The sequence below is a fragment of the Salvia hispanica genome, chromosome 2 (genome assembly GCF_023119035.1).
Source record: "Salvia hispanica cultivar TCC Black 2014 chromosome 2, UniMelb_Shisp_WGS_1.0, whole genome shotgun sequence".
NCBI classification, from domain to species: Eukaryota; Viridiplantae; Streptophyta; class Magnoliopsida; order Lamiales; family Lamiaceae; genus Salvia; species Salvia hispanica.
The window spans coordinates 35458761-35476591 of NC_062966.1; the positions used below are offsets into that span (position 1 = coordinate 35458761).

Consider the following 17831-nt stretch of genomic DNA (forward strand, 5'->3'; position numbering starts at 1 on the left):
TATGTATCTACAATCATAAAACAAACTAACCTCATCCACAATTTTTTCCACACCATCAGAACCAGTTTCAAAAAAAGAGGTCGTCACGCGATCATAACCCTTGTTTATGTACTTAAACAAATACTTGATTGATCGCGATTGATTGCACCATTCCACATTAATATGACCTCCATACTTCAAAAGAAGAAAACGATTGTGAGGAACTACAAATCGATTATCCAAAGGCACCCCATCCTTCAAGATAACACGACCATTATCTTTACACCTGTAAATAGGATAACCATCATCATCAAAATTGGTTTCTGCAATATACCTCTTGGGGAAGTATTTCGTACATCTCCCGTTAGCCATACACGGAGATGATTTTCTAACAATACCACAAGGACCATGAACCATAAATTCCTTGACATTCGCATAATAGTATGGACCAGCTTGGGCATCAGGTATTTTAGCAGAAATGATCTCATCAATACGTCGAGAATCAGGTTGTTTATCCTCTTTGCTTAGGAAAAGCAAAATATGTGCATGAGGTAATCCACGCTTTTGAAATTCGATGGTATAAACAACTGCATAGAAAAAATTTGAAATATATATATATATATATATATATATATATATATATATATATATATATATATATATATAGGGGTGTATTGATGGCCATTGGTCTTGGTTCTGTCCTCGATGGTTTCGCGTATGGAATTGGGGTGTATCCAACTGATCAGGAAGAGATTCCCGACCCAGCTGAGTCGTTGATACGGCGATCGAGACCTGACTTCAAACAAATTTCCTCAACCCACTTCTACTGATTAGTATAGTGGAGGCAAGGGTCGAATCCCACGAGGATGGACACGTTTAGATAACTGTGGTGACTTTCCTGGGTGTTTGGTTAGCTACCACGCTTGGGTTGAGATTTTTACCTAGGCAGGAAATAAGGGAGTACTGTACTGACTAGTAGGCGGGAAAAATAACAGACATGTGGGAGTGTTCGTGAGAATAGGGGACAAGGTGTATCGGAGACATGTGGAAGTAGGTGGTTACTAAATAAGGAATTGTGGGAGGGCAAGGTATATCCTATAGCTGGGGAACAACTCTGACAGATCTGGAAGGTACAAGCATAAAGTAAAGGACAAAATCAAAAGTAACTAAAAGCAAAGTGGTCCAAACAAAAGTTGATTTTGACGTTTCTTCTTCACCAAGTATTGACAAAGATCATACAGATGCAGCCACCATGACTAAACTTCAGATGCATAAACTCGAACTCACGATCTATTAATTAAAAGCTGAAGCTTAAATTAAATACGACACTGCAATTTTTTACTTCTACTGGCCGGCATGCAAGGTGGTAGCAGACATAGAAATGGAAGAACTTATGTAATAAAACTTAAACTGAAACATAACTACAGAATTGGATCGCCAACTCCAGATAAGAAAACATTTAGAAATTAAAGGCAATAACTAAATCTAACTTCCCTATGCAAAATGAAGCCAACTCGAACCAAAGAGACATGCGAAAAAGAAATCTCATACTTAGAAGGTTTGGATCGTAACGAAATACTTCAAAAGACAACAAGTTTCAGGTTCCAACAGATCCAAAACGAAAGCAAGTAAAGATTAAACTAGGAAAGCGATTAAAGATTGTTTGTGCCACTCCGGCGGTGAAACTACTATACTACTACGACGAACTGACTGGGACGGTGCATCGATGGCTTCTCCGGCGGACTCTTGGTCTCAGGTGATCATAGCTGTGGCGAGGAACAAGAATTTGGATAATGCTGAAGGAACTGATCCTCTAGAGAGAATTCTAACTAAGTGTGGTGGTTCAACTTTCCGGACGTCTCGTCCTCTTTCTCCAAGTGGCTTCTTTTATAGGGAGGCTTGCCCTTGCTTTTAGGGTAGACTTCTCTCGCATTTTGACCTTTTTGGCCCTTGTAAAATAATCATCCCAGCAATCCTCCTTCTCCATCTCGAGCCTTTTCTCTGGCATGCATTCTGGTCAGTATCGCACTCTTCTTTCGCTCTTTTCACGTTCGACCTCCAACTGTCTCCCACTGACTTGGAACCTCTTATCCTGCACACTTAAGCAACTGTTTTGTAGATAATACGTGTAATTCCCGATATACTGACCAGTAACCAAGGCTCAGAATACGACTTATCAAACTGCTCACACTTACCACATGCTTGTCCTCAAGCGTGAAGACAAACAAAAGAAATAAGACTAATTCGAGCCTGGTTACTCCCCCTGACTGACTCTACCTAACTAGACTTAAGACTCTGACACAAAAGAAAAGAAAACAAACACGACACAAACACATAATTAACTAAAAACACATAGAACAGGCTATATTTTCAACCACCCCTTTCCTCGAGATCAGGTGCAATCCGGCCTTAGACAGCCTTGAACTTCTGCCGCCCCTCTTTTCTTTCCCAGTCAGTATATCTGCTTGTCAGGATCACTCAATCCTAGGCCAAACACTGGTTTCACTCAGTCACTCATTCCTCACATGGGATGTTAGGGCCCCCATTTTCTCTCAATGCTAAACCACGAGATGTTTCGGACTCGAGATCTCACATGCAGCTCCCGAAGGTCTTTAAGGCTTGTAATGGGGCTAGTGGCTTGTAGCGTTTTGGGTAGTTGTCCCTAAGGCTCTAAGTTCAAAACTAACTTTTTATTTTGATAAGGGAGAACTATGTGCATTCGGGCTTCTGGCTAGAGCTCCTTCTTCGGCTGGACAATTCTGACATTGACTTCCAACTAGTTAGTAGCTTCTTGTGGCTTCGCCACCCTTATTCCTTCTTCCTTCTTCATCTTTTTGTGGTCAAGTATCTGCGACCATTTTCTTTAATTTTCTTCTTTGTGGCTTCGCCACCCTTATTCCTTCTTCTATTTTTCTTTGGATCTGGAAAATTCAGATCGATTTTCTCCTTCTTTCCTTGCTCATCCTCCAGCCGGTTCCTTTGTATGTCCTCCTGGGCAGTTGCCTCCTTGCCTCATGCCTTGCACGCACACAGTTCCAGTGGCTGATGGGTTATTTCGGGGTATAAGTTAGGCTAGAAAGTGGGGTTCTAAAAGGTAGTTTTTCTTTTTTTTTTTTTTTTTTTTTTTTTTTTTTTGTTTTTCCTACTGCCTTTTTTTTTTTTTAGCTGCAGGGTTTGCTACACGCGGTCACCTTGCCCTAGACATCATGTGGTAGCCTCTCTTCTTTTTTTTTTTTTTTTTTTTTTTTTTTTTTTTTTTGTTTTTTTTTTTTTTTTAGTATTTAGTGGAAAGTGGTTCCACTTTAGGCCTTTTAACTCACATTTTAAGAGGGCTTTTGTGTCTGACCTAAGGGTTGGGTTTTTCCTTCATACTCGCATCATCTATACTGACTAGGGGTTACTGGAGGGGGTGGTTTCTGTTTTCCGGCATGTCCTATTTCCCTCAATTTCCCTCACTGTCAGTTCGAGGCAGTTGAGTTTTAAGCCCATTCATTAAACATAGCACATAATTCCTCGACCTAAACAAACCTAAAAAAAAACTAACATTTACAGACTCAAATAACACATATATACATGTCATACTGGCCATTAGCTCCCCCCTCTCACTTCACAAGTTTCTGCCCCAGATACGGGCTGTGAAGTGAAAAGTGGGAATGGCTAGTATGACGGACACACACTTATAACAAACACATATTATATCTTAAAAATTCTCACACTTAGACTATATAATAGGCTAAGTGGGAGAGTTTTAGATATAAACATAGATGTACGAAAAGAACAACATATTTACAAAATGAAATATAAACATATAAACTCCTCACACTTAGACTACGCAGTAGGCTAAGTGTGAGGTAACATGCTCACGACTAAACACAAAGAAAAACATTATAACACATGCACTAAAGAAAGCCATAATAACAAAATAAAAGAGACACTAAAAAAACAAAAAAAAAAGAAAAACTAACTGGTCAGTTGGGGTGGTTCGATCAGATGTTTCTCCTGCTCCTTCGTGGTGCAGGGTTCTGTGGTTTTTCAGTGGGTTCCGGTTGGTCCTCGTCCGATTCTTCTTCTTCCCCACTCCCTTGTTCTGCAGGTTCATCATCCTGGCCTCCGCGGCCACTCGGTCCAGCCTCTGCTTTTTCTCTTCCTCTGGCTAATTCCTTGAGTACATCCCCCATCAGGGTTGTCAGCTTGGCCATCTCCACCCTCGATTGTCTGTTTTCCTCAGCCAGCTCCGCCACTGCCCTTTCCAGGTTGGCTTGCCTCTGTCCTTGAGCTTGGTCATTCTGGTTGGCTGGCTCCCCTTGTCCTTGTTGGTTCCTTCCACCGGGAACTTCTCCCATCCGGTAGAATTGAGGGACACGCTCTCTATAGTATGCGACATGGGTGCGAACAAAGAAGGGAACATCAAATAAGCCGGGGGCGTCGACCATGTACATCGGGGACAGGTTCTCTGCTTCATTTACTATGATGTTGTTGCGCACGAAAGCTCCGGGTATATGGCAGAGAGACAAGTTCCTGGCTGGGTGTGTGGCAATCAAGTGGCACTGATAGGCTGTCCAGAACCCCAGATGTAATTTCTTCCCACGCCTTGCGCACCAAACCAGATATAACTCGGTCATAGACGTCCTGGCTGCTGAGTTCGGCCCAGTAAGTTGTATCCTAAATATAGCTGTACTAATCTGAGCATGGGGTTGCTGAAATGAGTTGATCGAGATATGGTGGAAACAAACTGGCCAGCAGCAGGGTGAGTTAACTCCTCCCAGGCTTCTTGGGGGTCAAATTCCACATGTCTCCTTGGTATCCCCCTCTCCCTATTCCTCTATTCTGGCCCTATCGCCTCTTCTAGTGTGCACATCCCTAGCCTCACAGTCCATTCGATCAAACTCATGGCCAACTCTGCGCCAAACACTCTGAATGAGATTGACACCTCATCTAGGTCCGTGGTGACTTGGAACCTAAATGTTGTGAAAAACTCCTTCGCCAACCTCACACTCATCTCAGGGTCTCTGTTCCCCAACAACCACTCAAATCCCATCGTTTGTATACTAGCCAGAAATGATTCTTGCACGGATAACTCAGCCAATGAGGGTAAATGAAGTACCTTTCCGCTTTCACTTGTTTCTTGTTATCTTCCTTGTCGTCGAAAGCATCTTGGAGCTTCTTCGTATTGTAGTGCTTCATGTCCTCCATGACCTCGTCCGTGAGCTCCACATCCCAGGGGTCCCTTTCCTTTGGGGGGGTGGATCCGGCTCAAGGTGGTCGCCGGGGGTTGTTGTTCATAAATCTCCTCTCCCCCGAGAAATCGCTCCCGGCTCGACCCCCACTTTGGGAAATTTTTAGTCGCTTCACCGGCTTTCCCTCTAATTTTCCCGGGTTTTCGGTTCTACGCCCGGCTTTGGGGGTGCGTTGTTTCCCTTTCTGCCCCCCTTCATGGGGGTCCCTTTCCCTTTTTCTTCCCCCCTTGTTGTATTTTTCTCCCCCCAAAACCGCTTCAGCCTCTTCTTTAGTCCTTTTGGGGAAAAAGGGCCTCTGGTGTTCTCGTCTTTTCCTCTTGATCTCCCGGGTGCGAGGGCCAGGGCCCCGACCACCCCGTCGGTTTCTTGACCCCGGGTTTATGTTGGTGGGCCCGTCCTTGTTGGGTTTTGGGGTGCCCCCCTTGGGTTTGGTTTGAGAAAATTGGGTTTTTAAGGGGAGTTTTCTCACTTCCACTTGACACCTCCCCCAGCTTCTTACGCCGGTTGCCTTGGCCTTTCCGGGGGTCCACTTTCCCAAGCATCTTTGTGAGACCCTTGTCGGTTTCCCTCCCACCCCTTTGGGTTCTTCAAAACCCTTCCCTTTTGCCTTTGGCCCCGGAACCCCCCGGTGCTGTTGTCCCCCCTCCTCCGATTGTGCCTCAATCTTCTTTTCGTCTCTTCCCCCTTTTTTCTTCCCCCTGTCTTCGGCTGGTGGACCTCTTTTATTGTCTTTCTACCCTTCCCCCCCCATTTTTTCCCCCTTTTCCCTAGGTTCTTTCTTTCCCCTCTCCTCTTTTTTGGTCACCCCCCGATTCCTTCCCCACCCCCGAATTCTCCCCCCCTTCTAGAGCGGGGCCCGGACCCTCCCCTCTCATCTATCCACTTCCCTGCCTTCTACCCCCCCAAAAACCCCTGAAATTCCCGTCAGTCATCCCCCTTTCCGGGCCCTCTTGTTCAGATCTTCCTCCCCCCCTTTTTTCTTGGGTCATGGTTCTGAACAGGCGTCCCCTTTGTCATTCTTTTGTTCTCGTCGGCCCTCTCTGGGCTCGATCGGGTTTTTCCTCTTATTGGACCGGGTCTTGGTAGCAAAGGGGTAAGTCGCGGTTCAATTGGGATGTGTGGGGAAACTTTCCCCCTGAGGTTTTGGAGGGGTTTTGGGACGGGGGTAGGGTTAGCTGGTTGGGGTTTCCGGCGGGGGTTGGCTTGGGTTCCCCGCTTGGGTAAAACCTCCAAAGTTTCCCCTGGGCTTTTGGGTCTTGTTGTCGGAACGCCAAGGGGTCCTTTGGGTCATCAGGCTTTTTGGCGGGGTCTTTGGGGGTTCTGGGGGTTTTTCATGGCCCTCCTTTGTCTGGATCTTCGGTGTGGGTTTCTTGCTGGTCACTTTTTCTTTTTTTATGGGTGAATCGGTGGTTTACGGTGGTTGTCGGGCGGTTGTTTTGGGGAGGAAATTGCGAGGCAGGTTTTGAAATATGAAGGGGAATAGGCGGTTTGGGTATTTATAGAGGGGTGGCGGTTTAGGGTTTTGACCGGTTTGCAGACGGTTCGTCGCTTCACGTCGGATGGAGGCGGTTGAGTGTTATCGCTGGTGATTGGACGTGCTCTGCCATATTTACCGCACGTGCCTCTGGTCACTTGCCTTCTGCAAAATTGTACCACTGCAAGTATTCAAATTTCCCATTATCATTTCCCTCTTTATTTTTTGAAATAGGAATTAAAGTGAAAAGGACATTCAAATATAAATTGGAGTTTCACTAAATTAGTATCTTTGCAGTCAATACATGCTCCAAATTAATAATTGGAGTCGAAAATCTTTTTGGTATTTCATATTTTACTACTTGCCTTTTCTAAATTAAATCACTAATTATTTACAATATTTACATCATTAGATAGGGTATTTGGGAATTCTACCTGGTCAACAAGCATGAACAGTATAGAATCGGCCGGTGGAATCCCAAGCCCCTATCTACGATCATTTGGCCATATTAAGAGGTAGTGGAATTTCTTCACCACCCCTATTCGGCATTTTCCTATATATTTTCAGTCTATGTCCATTAACGACAAAGGTCCAGAGTTAGGAAAACTCCCTGAAATTTCGACGCTCCATTGGAACGAAGTGCGGTGATTATGTAGGGCCTTGTTGACATACTTGTATTTTACATGGTTTTAGAGGGTGGTTATGTATGAATTTGATCATATTTTTTCTATTATTGGACATGTTTATATCTATTTCTCTATTATGTTGGTATGTTGAACATTTTGTTAAGAATGTGTAGAAAAAGGTACAAAATATGTAGATGTGCAGCAACCTTGGTTTGAGAAAATATTTACTGGATATTTTGAAGTCCAATCAGCCCCCTAATACATATCAATCTCTTCTTCTTCGAAAGAGCTTCGTGGAGTATCTAGCACGCCTCAATCGGAAGTTCGGTAGAAGAAGTTATGGCTGTTATAGCGAACAACTGTGTCGGAAAATCTCACCCGGCCGGGTGAATTATTACCTTATAATTCCACCGACGGGTGAGCGTAATTATACTTGCGAGATTCCGAGAGAGTACCAAAGAAGTCCACCCGGCGAGGTGAATTTCCGGTGGATTAATTCCACCGACGAGATCGAATCAATACGACGTTTTTCCAAACGAAACAAACTTATTTTTGAAGGGAATAAGAAGGAAAAATTAGGTCGATTCTAGGCATTCTCACAGCGAAAAAACACATCTCTCTCTTTGTGAAGACTCTTGGAAGAAGATTGAAGATTCAGCTTCAATTCTTAAAGCCAATTGCGATTCGAATCATGATTTCCATTGTTTTGCCTTGTTTATTTGTTTCTACACCATGAACATGAGTAGCTAAACATCTTTTGTAACGACCTGCCATTTTAGGGTACAATAAATATGGCGTTCGCTAACTAGGTAGACATAAATGCACAAGGATCATAGGCTAGGGTTTCATCTAAAGGGATTTGACGAGGCATTAAATGAATAATTAAGTAGAAGAAGAATCGTACATGGCAAAAGAATCCGACTTCAAGATTTATTGAAATAAGCGTAACCAAGTTTTTCCCAAAATAATTCCAAGCTTATTTCATATCCCAAAACATACCCACGAAAATGCGACCAGCCCAGCAAAGATCAAAGTATTCATAATCAATAGCCAAGGCCGACCAAGAAAGAAGTGAGGTATGTATGAAGACACAACTGACAACTTTTAAGTACCCAGCCAGTTCATCTTTATTATTTCCTTGCTCAACACCGCATAGCTGGGTCACCACTCGGCCCTGCATAAGGAAAACACATGCGGGTGAGTCGATAAACATACTCAATGGGCTCATTGCAGCAGGTTTATCACAAATATAGTTATTATCATGCCATTTTCGAGGTGTCGTCGGGGTTTTAACTTTAGAAAGACTCGAGGCACCAAAATATCATCTTTCTCAAATATCACGGTCGCGCAACCATTTTTTCTCATAGGCATTTACCATATCCTCATTCTACATGACAAGGAATGCGGCCGCAATCCGAGGTCACTAGACCGGCGGCAGTACGTGACTCTCGGTCTAACATTGGTGTACGGTAACCCGAAAGTAGAGTTCACAACGGCTCTACAAGGATCCGGAATTGATTATAACAATAGTGGCATAGCCACGAGGATAAACAAAACAAATCAAGGCATGATAACACATCTTTCATTCTCATCAATATCATTTTAGGACAATGTCACTTATTTTAAAAGCCCTCGTAGGTTTGGCTCGATAGAATTCTCTTCTCACTTGTTTATCACGGCGAGAGCGCGAAGTATCACCTTTAAATTAGGCGTATCACAAATCAGTTTCAATCATTGATTTCAAATCATGCATGATCTCTCGTTTTCCCTTTTTTCCCATCGATTATTTCAAAATCAAAATATCAAAATCAGAAATATGATTACATACTATTTTTATTCAAATAATCATTCCAAAATCACCAATAATTCGATCACATGAGTGTTCTACACACAACACATGCACACGATCACCACACATGTGCACGCCGATCGACGTGCACACACACGCACACGATCGCACACACGTAGGTGTATTTCCCAAGAAATTCACCGATTAAAACCCTTTCCTCGTTCTAGATGCATGTAGATTCAAGAACACCGGTGTCGGTAGAAGAAGGAGATCAATAATTAAAGTACCTTTTCCAAAGAACGACGGTAGAAACAAGGAATTAGTCTTGATTCTTCAATAATCTGTTGCATTTCACTTGGTCTTCCTCGATTGATGAAGAAATCTTGAAGAAAACTTGAAGAAAATATGGAGAGAGTGGGGGAGTAGTTTTCGAAAATTGAGAGGAGTGGGAGGCGCGGTATTGTGAATACTAGGGTTTGATCTCTTATACATTTATAGAGTGCCAAATAATATCCAAATAATTAAATAAATAAATATTTGGAAGATATGAGTAGAAGATTGTAGGGAAGTGGCGTTGAATTGGTTGAGAAGAATGAGGATTTCAAATTTTGTAGGCTATTTTAATAGCACATGATTTAATTTGAATATTTCACGGAGTGGGAATATTATATCACGGACGAAAATAATAATTAAACTCCCCGATTAAATAGGAAAAGTGGCGTGAATTCTTACTGCTCGAGGATTAAGTGAAATGTTAATTTAATTAGGATATGGCAATATCTTCTTAGATTTGACAAGATATGCTAGGATATTTTAGCATATTTATATTTATTCATGGAAGAGAATAAATAAGGGATCAAATAATAAAATAATTCATATTACTCCAATAAATGAGATTTTGAAAATCTCATGTATATGAGTGACAATTTTCAAAAATTCCATGTAGGAATTATAGAGTATTTGGACTTTGGATTTAATTTGGATAAATTATCCCAAACAAATAATTAAATCCAAGAATAATATTATTTCTTCTCCGATATGTGAAAGTGAGAAAATTCCACATGATTTAGATAATCTTTCATATTATTTTCTCGTCATCCATAGGAAAATAAATAATAATTCCCCCACAAATTATATTTCTCCACATCAAATATTCACGTATTCAAATCATCTCGCTTTTCACTTTCACTTCATTTCCTCATCGCATTGACCTTTCAGCCAATGCGTCGTTTTTTACTTGTCTTTGGTGATGATAAGCTGGCGTCGACATTTCAACAAGTTGGTAATTCAACTCAATTAAAATCATGTACGATTAGGTCACATAGACACTATGCAATTAATTACTCATCAAATAATTCACATATCATAGCATTTAAGGCATTTAATGCAAAAATTTTATAACTTAGAAAATTAGGGTTTGAAAAAGGGAAACAGGTACATCTTTTATATGGGAATTCTTGGTGAAGATGCATTGATTTATAGTTTTAATCTAATTGACTTCGTTTTTATCTTGCTTTCTTGCAATTGTTTGAATTATTCTTGTGCTTTTCCTATGATTGCTTGATCACGGTGGGAGTGTAGGGTTTAGAATAATCGAGGAGATGAAATATTGTGAAAGAAGAATTATTCACCTTAATTCAATAAAACTTGGGAGAGTTGAGGTTTTGAGTGAGATCTTTAATCTAATTGAACTATTAGGAGTTAGGTCTAAAATTAGAAGGACTTAGGTGTCGCCAATCCTAGGATTTCTCGCCTCGGGAGGGTTTAATCTATATTTGTGATTGATTCAACAATACAGAGACTTTAAATGGTAAATCGGTTTCAATTGAGTTAGGCTATGAGTTGTGCATCGGATCTCGAATTATTGCGTATTTACCATCATTTTTACAACTTGTTTTAACATTCTTGTTTAAGTGTTTTATTTCATTCTGCGAATTTATATGCTTTCGTAGTTGATAGTTTCAAAACAAATTTCTGGATCGTCTGAATAGTAGTCGAAATTGGTTCGTGGTACTTAGGTTTATACTAAATTGTCTCTGTGGGATACGATATACTCTTGCTTGCTGTTTGCTACGATAACCCCGTACACTTGCGGGTATTATTTGGGTAAAATAAAGTTGAGTCAAGTTTTTGGCGCTGTTGCCGGGGACAATTTTGTGTTACTATAGCCTAATATCGTGATAAAAATTAAGATTATTACTTCAGACTTTACTGTTTTATTTTTTTTCTTTTCTTTTAATTTTTCGAGTTCTCACAATTGTGTTTCTTATTCAGGTGTATGCACACACGTTCTAAAGGCTTGCCTCTAGAACCTTTCGACTCTGAGATCGAAGCATCGAACCGGAAGAGGAACGCATATAGGAGACTCACAAAGAAGATTCAAGCTTCTTCGCCAAACCGCGTAGGAGCATCTTCAGATCGGAGGGACCTCTCACCTATTCGATCACCAGTTCAGGATCATATTCAGCTTGATCCCAATTCTCCTATTCTGATGGAGCACGAAGAAGGGAACAACAACAGAGGCAACAATGGCCCACCACACCCTCCTCCCACCAATGCTGAGCTTCTACGACAGCTGGAGGAATTGCGCCGACAGGTTAATCGTGAACCAGCTGTGCCGGTGCAGAATCAATATGTATACCACGGAGTGGCAAACCCAACCGTCTTCAACAATATTGACGCCAACAACTTTGAGCTGAAACCAGGACTGATCCAGATGGCGGAAAACAATGCTTTTAGGGGCAAATCCTCAGATGACCCTAACAAGCATATTACCAAGTTCATTCAGATCTGCAACACGACGAAAATGAATGGAGTGACAGATGATCAGATCCGATTGAGACTGTTTCCTTTTTCTTTGGAAGATGCAGCAAAGGATTGGCTCGAGAGTTTGACACCGGGGTCCATTAGAACATGGGACCAGATGGTCCACAAATTCCTGGAGAAGTTCTACCCTCCTAGTGAGGCTATTAAGAGGCAACACGAGATCATTGCCTTTCAGATGATTCCTACGGAGACTATCAGAGATGCATGGGGGAGATTCAAAGCCTTGCTGAAGAGGTGTCCCAATCATGGTCTGTCCCCAACAGTGCAAGTCATTACATTCTTCAAGGGATGTATACCTGAAGCACAACGGGAGTTAAATCTTAGCGCGGGAGGTAATCTTCTCAAGAAAGGAGAGGAGGAGGCGAATGAGAGTGATTGAAGAGCTTGCATCCAGTGATGAAGGATGGAGCAACGAAAGGAGTAAGGTGCATAGGGTGGCTTATACCACAGATCATGATACAATGAGCACCCTATCCGACAAGCTGGATGCCTTAACCATGAAGTTCGACTGCATGGCGATGGGGCAACCGTCTCAAGAGCCCCAAGGAAGTATGGAGGATGTGAATTATGTGCAACAAGGGGGTAACATGTATTACAATAACCCACGCCCGAACTTTAATGGGGGAGGATACAACCAATATGGGAACAAGGGGCATCCCAATCTCTCTTATGGGAACCACAATAATGCTCTGCAGCCTCCTCCGGGACTCACAGTTTCTGATGGGATGATGAACGACCCCAAGAAGATGACCACGGAGGACATACTCAAGTCCTTCATGCTACAATCTAATAAGGTCATGGAGCAGAACAATCAAAGGATGGAGAAGGTCGAGGCGGATGTACAGGGAATGACCACTCATTTGAAGAACATTGATATTCAGATCAGCCAGATTTCCCAGACTGTGAGCACTCTTACGCAACCGGGAAAATTCCCTTCTACCACTATCATCAATCCCAAGGACTGCAAAGCTATACATCTGAGGAGTGGAACAAACTACGAGGGACCTTCAATGCCATCCGAGAATGAGGGTAGAGTAGCAGAAAAGAGAGCTGAAGAGGAGGAATTGGTCAAAGAAGATGAGACAGTGCAAATTTCTACTCCACCTAAGGAGAACACGACTATACCTTCACCCACACCACCTACAGCTCATACTCCAGCTGAAGTGAGGATCCCTTATCCTCAACGTGTTCAGAAGAAGAAGACAGATGCTCAGTTCTCGAGGTTCTTAGACATCTTCAGGAAGGTGAACTTGAATATCCCATTGGTGGAGGCACTTCAAGAAATGCCTACATATGCAAAGTTCCTAAAAGATGTGCTCTCCAAGAAGAAGAAGTGGACTGACTATGAGACGGTGAACATATCTGAAAACTGTAGTGCCATAATTCAGAAAAAGCTACCGGCCAAGCTTAAAGATCCTGGGAGTTTCAACATCTCATGCGTCATTGGAAATGACAGACAGACAAAGGCACTTTGTGATCTAGGGGCGAGCATAAATTTGATGCCATTATCATTTTTCAGAAAGATGAAGATCGGCACTTTCAAGCCGACTACAATCACACTGCAGATGGCAGATAGAACCGTCACATATCCTAAAGGAATTGTTGAGGACGTTCTTGTGAAGGTACACGACTTTATATTTCCCGTCGATTTTGTAGTGTTGGATATGGAAGAAGACGTGAATGTACCGCTTATCCTGGGGCGTCCATTCCTTGCAATGGGAAAAGCATTGATAGATATAGCGAGGGGAGAGCTTACTCTTCATATGGGCAACAAACGCCACATCTTATCCATCTACAATGCTATGAAGAGTCGTGAGGAAGAGGAACTGGTTACGAAGAAGGAGTGCAAAGCTGTGCATGTTGTAGAAGTCCAAAAGGCACAAGAAATTGAGTCCACATTTGGGGATTTCTCTTTGCCGCAGTGGATGTTTGGTTCATGTGGTGGATCAATTTCTAAAGAAAAGACTGCATCAAATCCTAAAGTGAAGGAGAAGAAAACAAAAGGTGAAAATTCACCCAAAGTGGAGACCAAAATTTCTGATGGAGCTCTGAAGAATACTTGGTGGAAAAAGAGATTGGCTAGATCTTATGCTTCCAAGATTGACAGAAAAGCCAACACCAACATTTATGGCGTGACATGATGCAGCTCATGGAGGACGTCGAACCAACGACGATAACCAAAGGCACTGTAGGGGAGGTAACCCATAGTATGTAACTTTTAATTTTATCGTTTTAGTTTTTTTTTTTTGTGTGTTTTGTGTTGCTTGCATACCATGTAAGTCTCCCTTCTCCACCAACTTTTCAAACTTATTCTTTGCATAGCTTTGAATAAGTTTGGGGGGATGATATGGTGGATAGGGATACTAACGAGGTACTTATCTTATTGCTTTAGATTGATTAGTTGTCTTTTGTTGCTTTTTATTTTGTTTTAGGATATAATTGTTTTGCTTGGTTGTGATTGAAAATTTTGAGGCTTGAATTGAAAAAAAAAAAAAATTGGTTTCTTGGGGTAAAGACTAGTTGTTAATGATAAAAACATCATCCATCTTTTAAGCTATCATGGTCTTTGACTTAAGAGTTTGAGTAATAGGTGCATAAGTAACGAATTGCTTGTTTGCCTTGATTCATGCTATTACCCGAGTGAGATTTGAGCCAAAACTTCTTTTTTGTGTGATTTTTTATCATATGCTTGTTGTTGTTTCTAGAACTTGCTCCTAATCATATTAAATCTACATAGTGAATGTGAATTTAGGAGATGACGTTAGGCATTCTTTGTTCTCCCCTTCACAAGTGTATATACTTTTGTCTTAATCCCTAGTTAGCCCTCCTAGCCTAAAAAGTGTCACAATGTCAAATATTGTTAAGTCACCGTCAAGAGTGATAAGCCTACAAACTTGGAAGCACATATGGGGCGTTGTAAAAAAAAAAAAATTATAATGGAGGTATAAGCTAGACGAAGTCTAGAGGAAAAAAAAAACAAAACAAAAAAAAAAAAACAATAAATTTGTGGAGGTATAAGCTAGACGAAGTCTAGAAGAGTTATTGGTTGAGTTTCTAAATAAGTGGGGACCGGATGGGAGGAAGAAGTTCGACAAAGTCTTACTTATCTGAGATTTGTTATGGGAAATGGTCTTTTGTTGGGATTTGTAATATGCGAGTACTTGGGCTTCTCTTACTTCTCAGCCACTTTAGCCAAAATGTTCCCTACCGTCCAAAAAGCCACATTACAACCTTAATAAAGTCCTTTCTGATTTTAGATTCACTTTCACATTCTAGTAGAGGAGATGTTTGATTTTGAGCAAGCATATGGTAAACACTACTTGTATTTTGATTTGAGAGTATTATTTCTATACATACACCTTTGAGAGTGAGATACACATACACATATCTTGAGAGAAGCATGAATCCAAGGTGATATACGAGTTAGTAGTAAAAGTACATTCGACAGCTTGACTTTATAGAATTTGTATTTTGATATGCTCTTGTATTCCATACTCTTTGAAACAATGATGATGTCTAAACCCCTTTAAATCCAAGTCTTCTTTTAGTTCTTTTTCTTCATTGCTCGAGGACTAGCAATTATTTAAGTTTGGGGGAGTTGACATACTTGGATTTTACATGGTTTTAGAGGGTGGTTATGTATGAATTTGATCATATTTTGTCTATTATTGGACGTGTTTATATCTATTTCTCTATTATGTTGGTATGTTGACCATTTTGTTAAAAATGTGTAGAAAAAGGTACAAAATATGTGGATGTGCAGCAGCCTTGGTTTGAGACAATATTTACTGGATATTTTGAAGTCCAATCAGCCCCTAATACATATCAATCTCTTCTTCTTCGAAAGAGCTTCGCGTTGGTATCTCGCACGCCTCAATCGGAGTTCGGTAGAAGAAGTTATGGCTGTTATACGAACACTGCGCTGTCCAGAAAATCTCACCCGGCCGGGTGAATTATTACCTTATAATTCCACCCGGCCGGGTGGCGTAATTATGCCTGCGAGATTCCAGAGAGTACCAAAGAAGTCCCACCCGGCCGGGTGAATTTCCAGTGGATTAATTCCACCCGGCCGGGTCCGTCAATCTGACGTTTTTCAAAGCAGAAACACTATTTTTGAAGAGGGGAATAAGAAGGAAGAATTAGATCAATTCTAGGCATTCTCTAGAAGCGACAAAACACATCTCTCTCTTTGTGAAGAACTCTTGGAAGAAGATTGAAGATTCAAGCTTCAATTCTTCCGCCAATTGCAATTCGAATCATGATTTCCATTGTTTTGCCTTGTTTCTATTTGTTTTCTACCATGAACATGAGTAGCTAAACATCTTTTATGTAGAATTCTTGGTGAAGATGCATTGATTTATAAATTTAATCCAATTGACTTCGTTTTTATCTTGCTCTTGCAATTGTTTGAATTATTCTTGTGCTTTTTCCTAACAATTGCTTGATCACCACTTGGGAGTGTAGGGTTTCTTAGAATAATCGGGAGATGAAATATTTAACCTTGAAAGAAGAATTATTCACACCTTAATTCAATAAAACTCGGGAGAGTTGAGGTTTTGAGTGGGATCTTTAATCTAATTGAACTATTAGGAGTTAGGTCTAAGAATTAGAAGGGGACTTCAATTATTACACCTAATCTACGGATTTCTCACCTCGGGAGGGGGTTTAATCTATATTTGTGATTGATTCAACAATTCTGGAGACTTTAAATGGTAAATCGGTTTCAATTGGGTTAGGCTATGAGTTGTGCATCGGATCCTCGAATTCTGCATATTTCTCTATCATTTTTACAACTTGTTTCTTTGTTCTCTTGTTTAAGTGTTTTATTTCATTCTCTGAATTTATATGCTATCAGTAGTTGATAGTTTCAAACCAAATTTCTGGATCGTCTGAATAGTAGTCGAAATTGGTTCGTGGTACTTAGGTTTACACTCAATTGTCTCTGTGGGATACGATATACTCTTGCTTGCTATTAGCTACAATAATCCTGTACACTTGCAGGTATTATTTGGGTAAAATAAAGTTGAGTCACCTGTCCACTTTGACTTGAGTTTCCCAGGCATTAGCTTCAGTCTTGACTGGAAGAGTAGTACTTTCTGGCCAACTTGGAGACCCTTGGTTCTCAGATTTTTGTCGTGCCACATCTTTGTTTTCTCCTTGTACCACATGGCTGAATCAAACGACTCCAACCCGAGTTCTTCCAGCTCCTGCAGTTGTAGCTTCCTTTCCTCTTCACAGGCCTTAGCATCTAAATTAACCTGTTGTACTGCCCAGTATGCTCGGTGCTCAATTCCCACTGGCAAGTGACACATCTTCCCAAAGACGATGCGATAGGGGGACATCCCTATAGGAGTTTTGTATGCTTTCCGATATGCCCACAGAGCATCTTCCAACCTTATGCTCCAATCCTTCCTGGAAGGGTTGACTGTCTTCTCCAGGATACTCTTTATTTCTCTATTGGAGATTTCAGCTTGCCCATTGGCTTGTGGGTGGTAGGGACTGGACATGCGGTGATGGACACCGTATTTTTTCATCAAGGCTTCGATTGTACGGTTGCAAAAATGAGTCCCTTGATCGGATATGATTTCCCTTGGTATCCCAAATCGGCTGAAAATTTGACTCTTTAGGAACTTTGCAACCTCCTTTGACTCGCAGGTGCTCGTGGCCTTTGCTTCGACCCATTTCGACACGTAGTCGAATGCCACTAAGATATAAGAGTTTCCATACGATGAGGTAAAAGGACCCATGAAGTCCATACCCCAGATGTCAAACACCTCACAAACTATTACTGGAACTTGCGGCATTTCATCTCTTGCGGAAATTCCACCGGTCAGTTGGCAACGGTCACAACCCTTGCAGAACTCGTATGCATCTCTATTCAGGGTTGGCCAGTAGAATCC

General features: G+C 41.4%; 1 protein-coding gene across 1 annotated transcript in view; it reads right to left on the reverse strand.

Moving 5' to 3' along the window:
• Nucleotides 1–1233, reverse strand: part of LOC125206878 — a 2761-nt gene extending 1528 nt beyond the window's left edge. Inside the window, exons 1-3 of the mRNA XM_048106094.1 lie at nucleotides 1219–1233; nucleotides 314–540; nucleotides 31–265 (exon numbers count right to left, since the gene is read on the reverse strand). Coding sequence (XP_047962051.1) covers nucleotides 31–265; nucleotides 314–540; nucleotides 1219–1233 — 477 coding nt within the window. The remainder of the gene's footprint in view (nucleotides 1–30; nucleotides 266–313; nucleotides 541–1218) is intronic.
• Between the last annotated feature and the right edge of the window lie 16598 nt (nucleotides 1234–17831).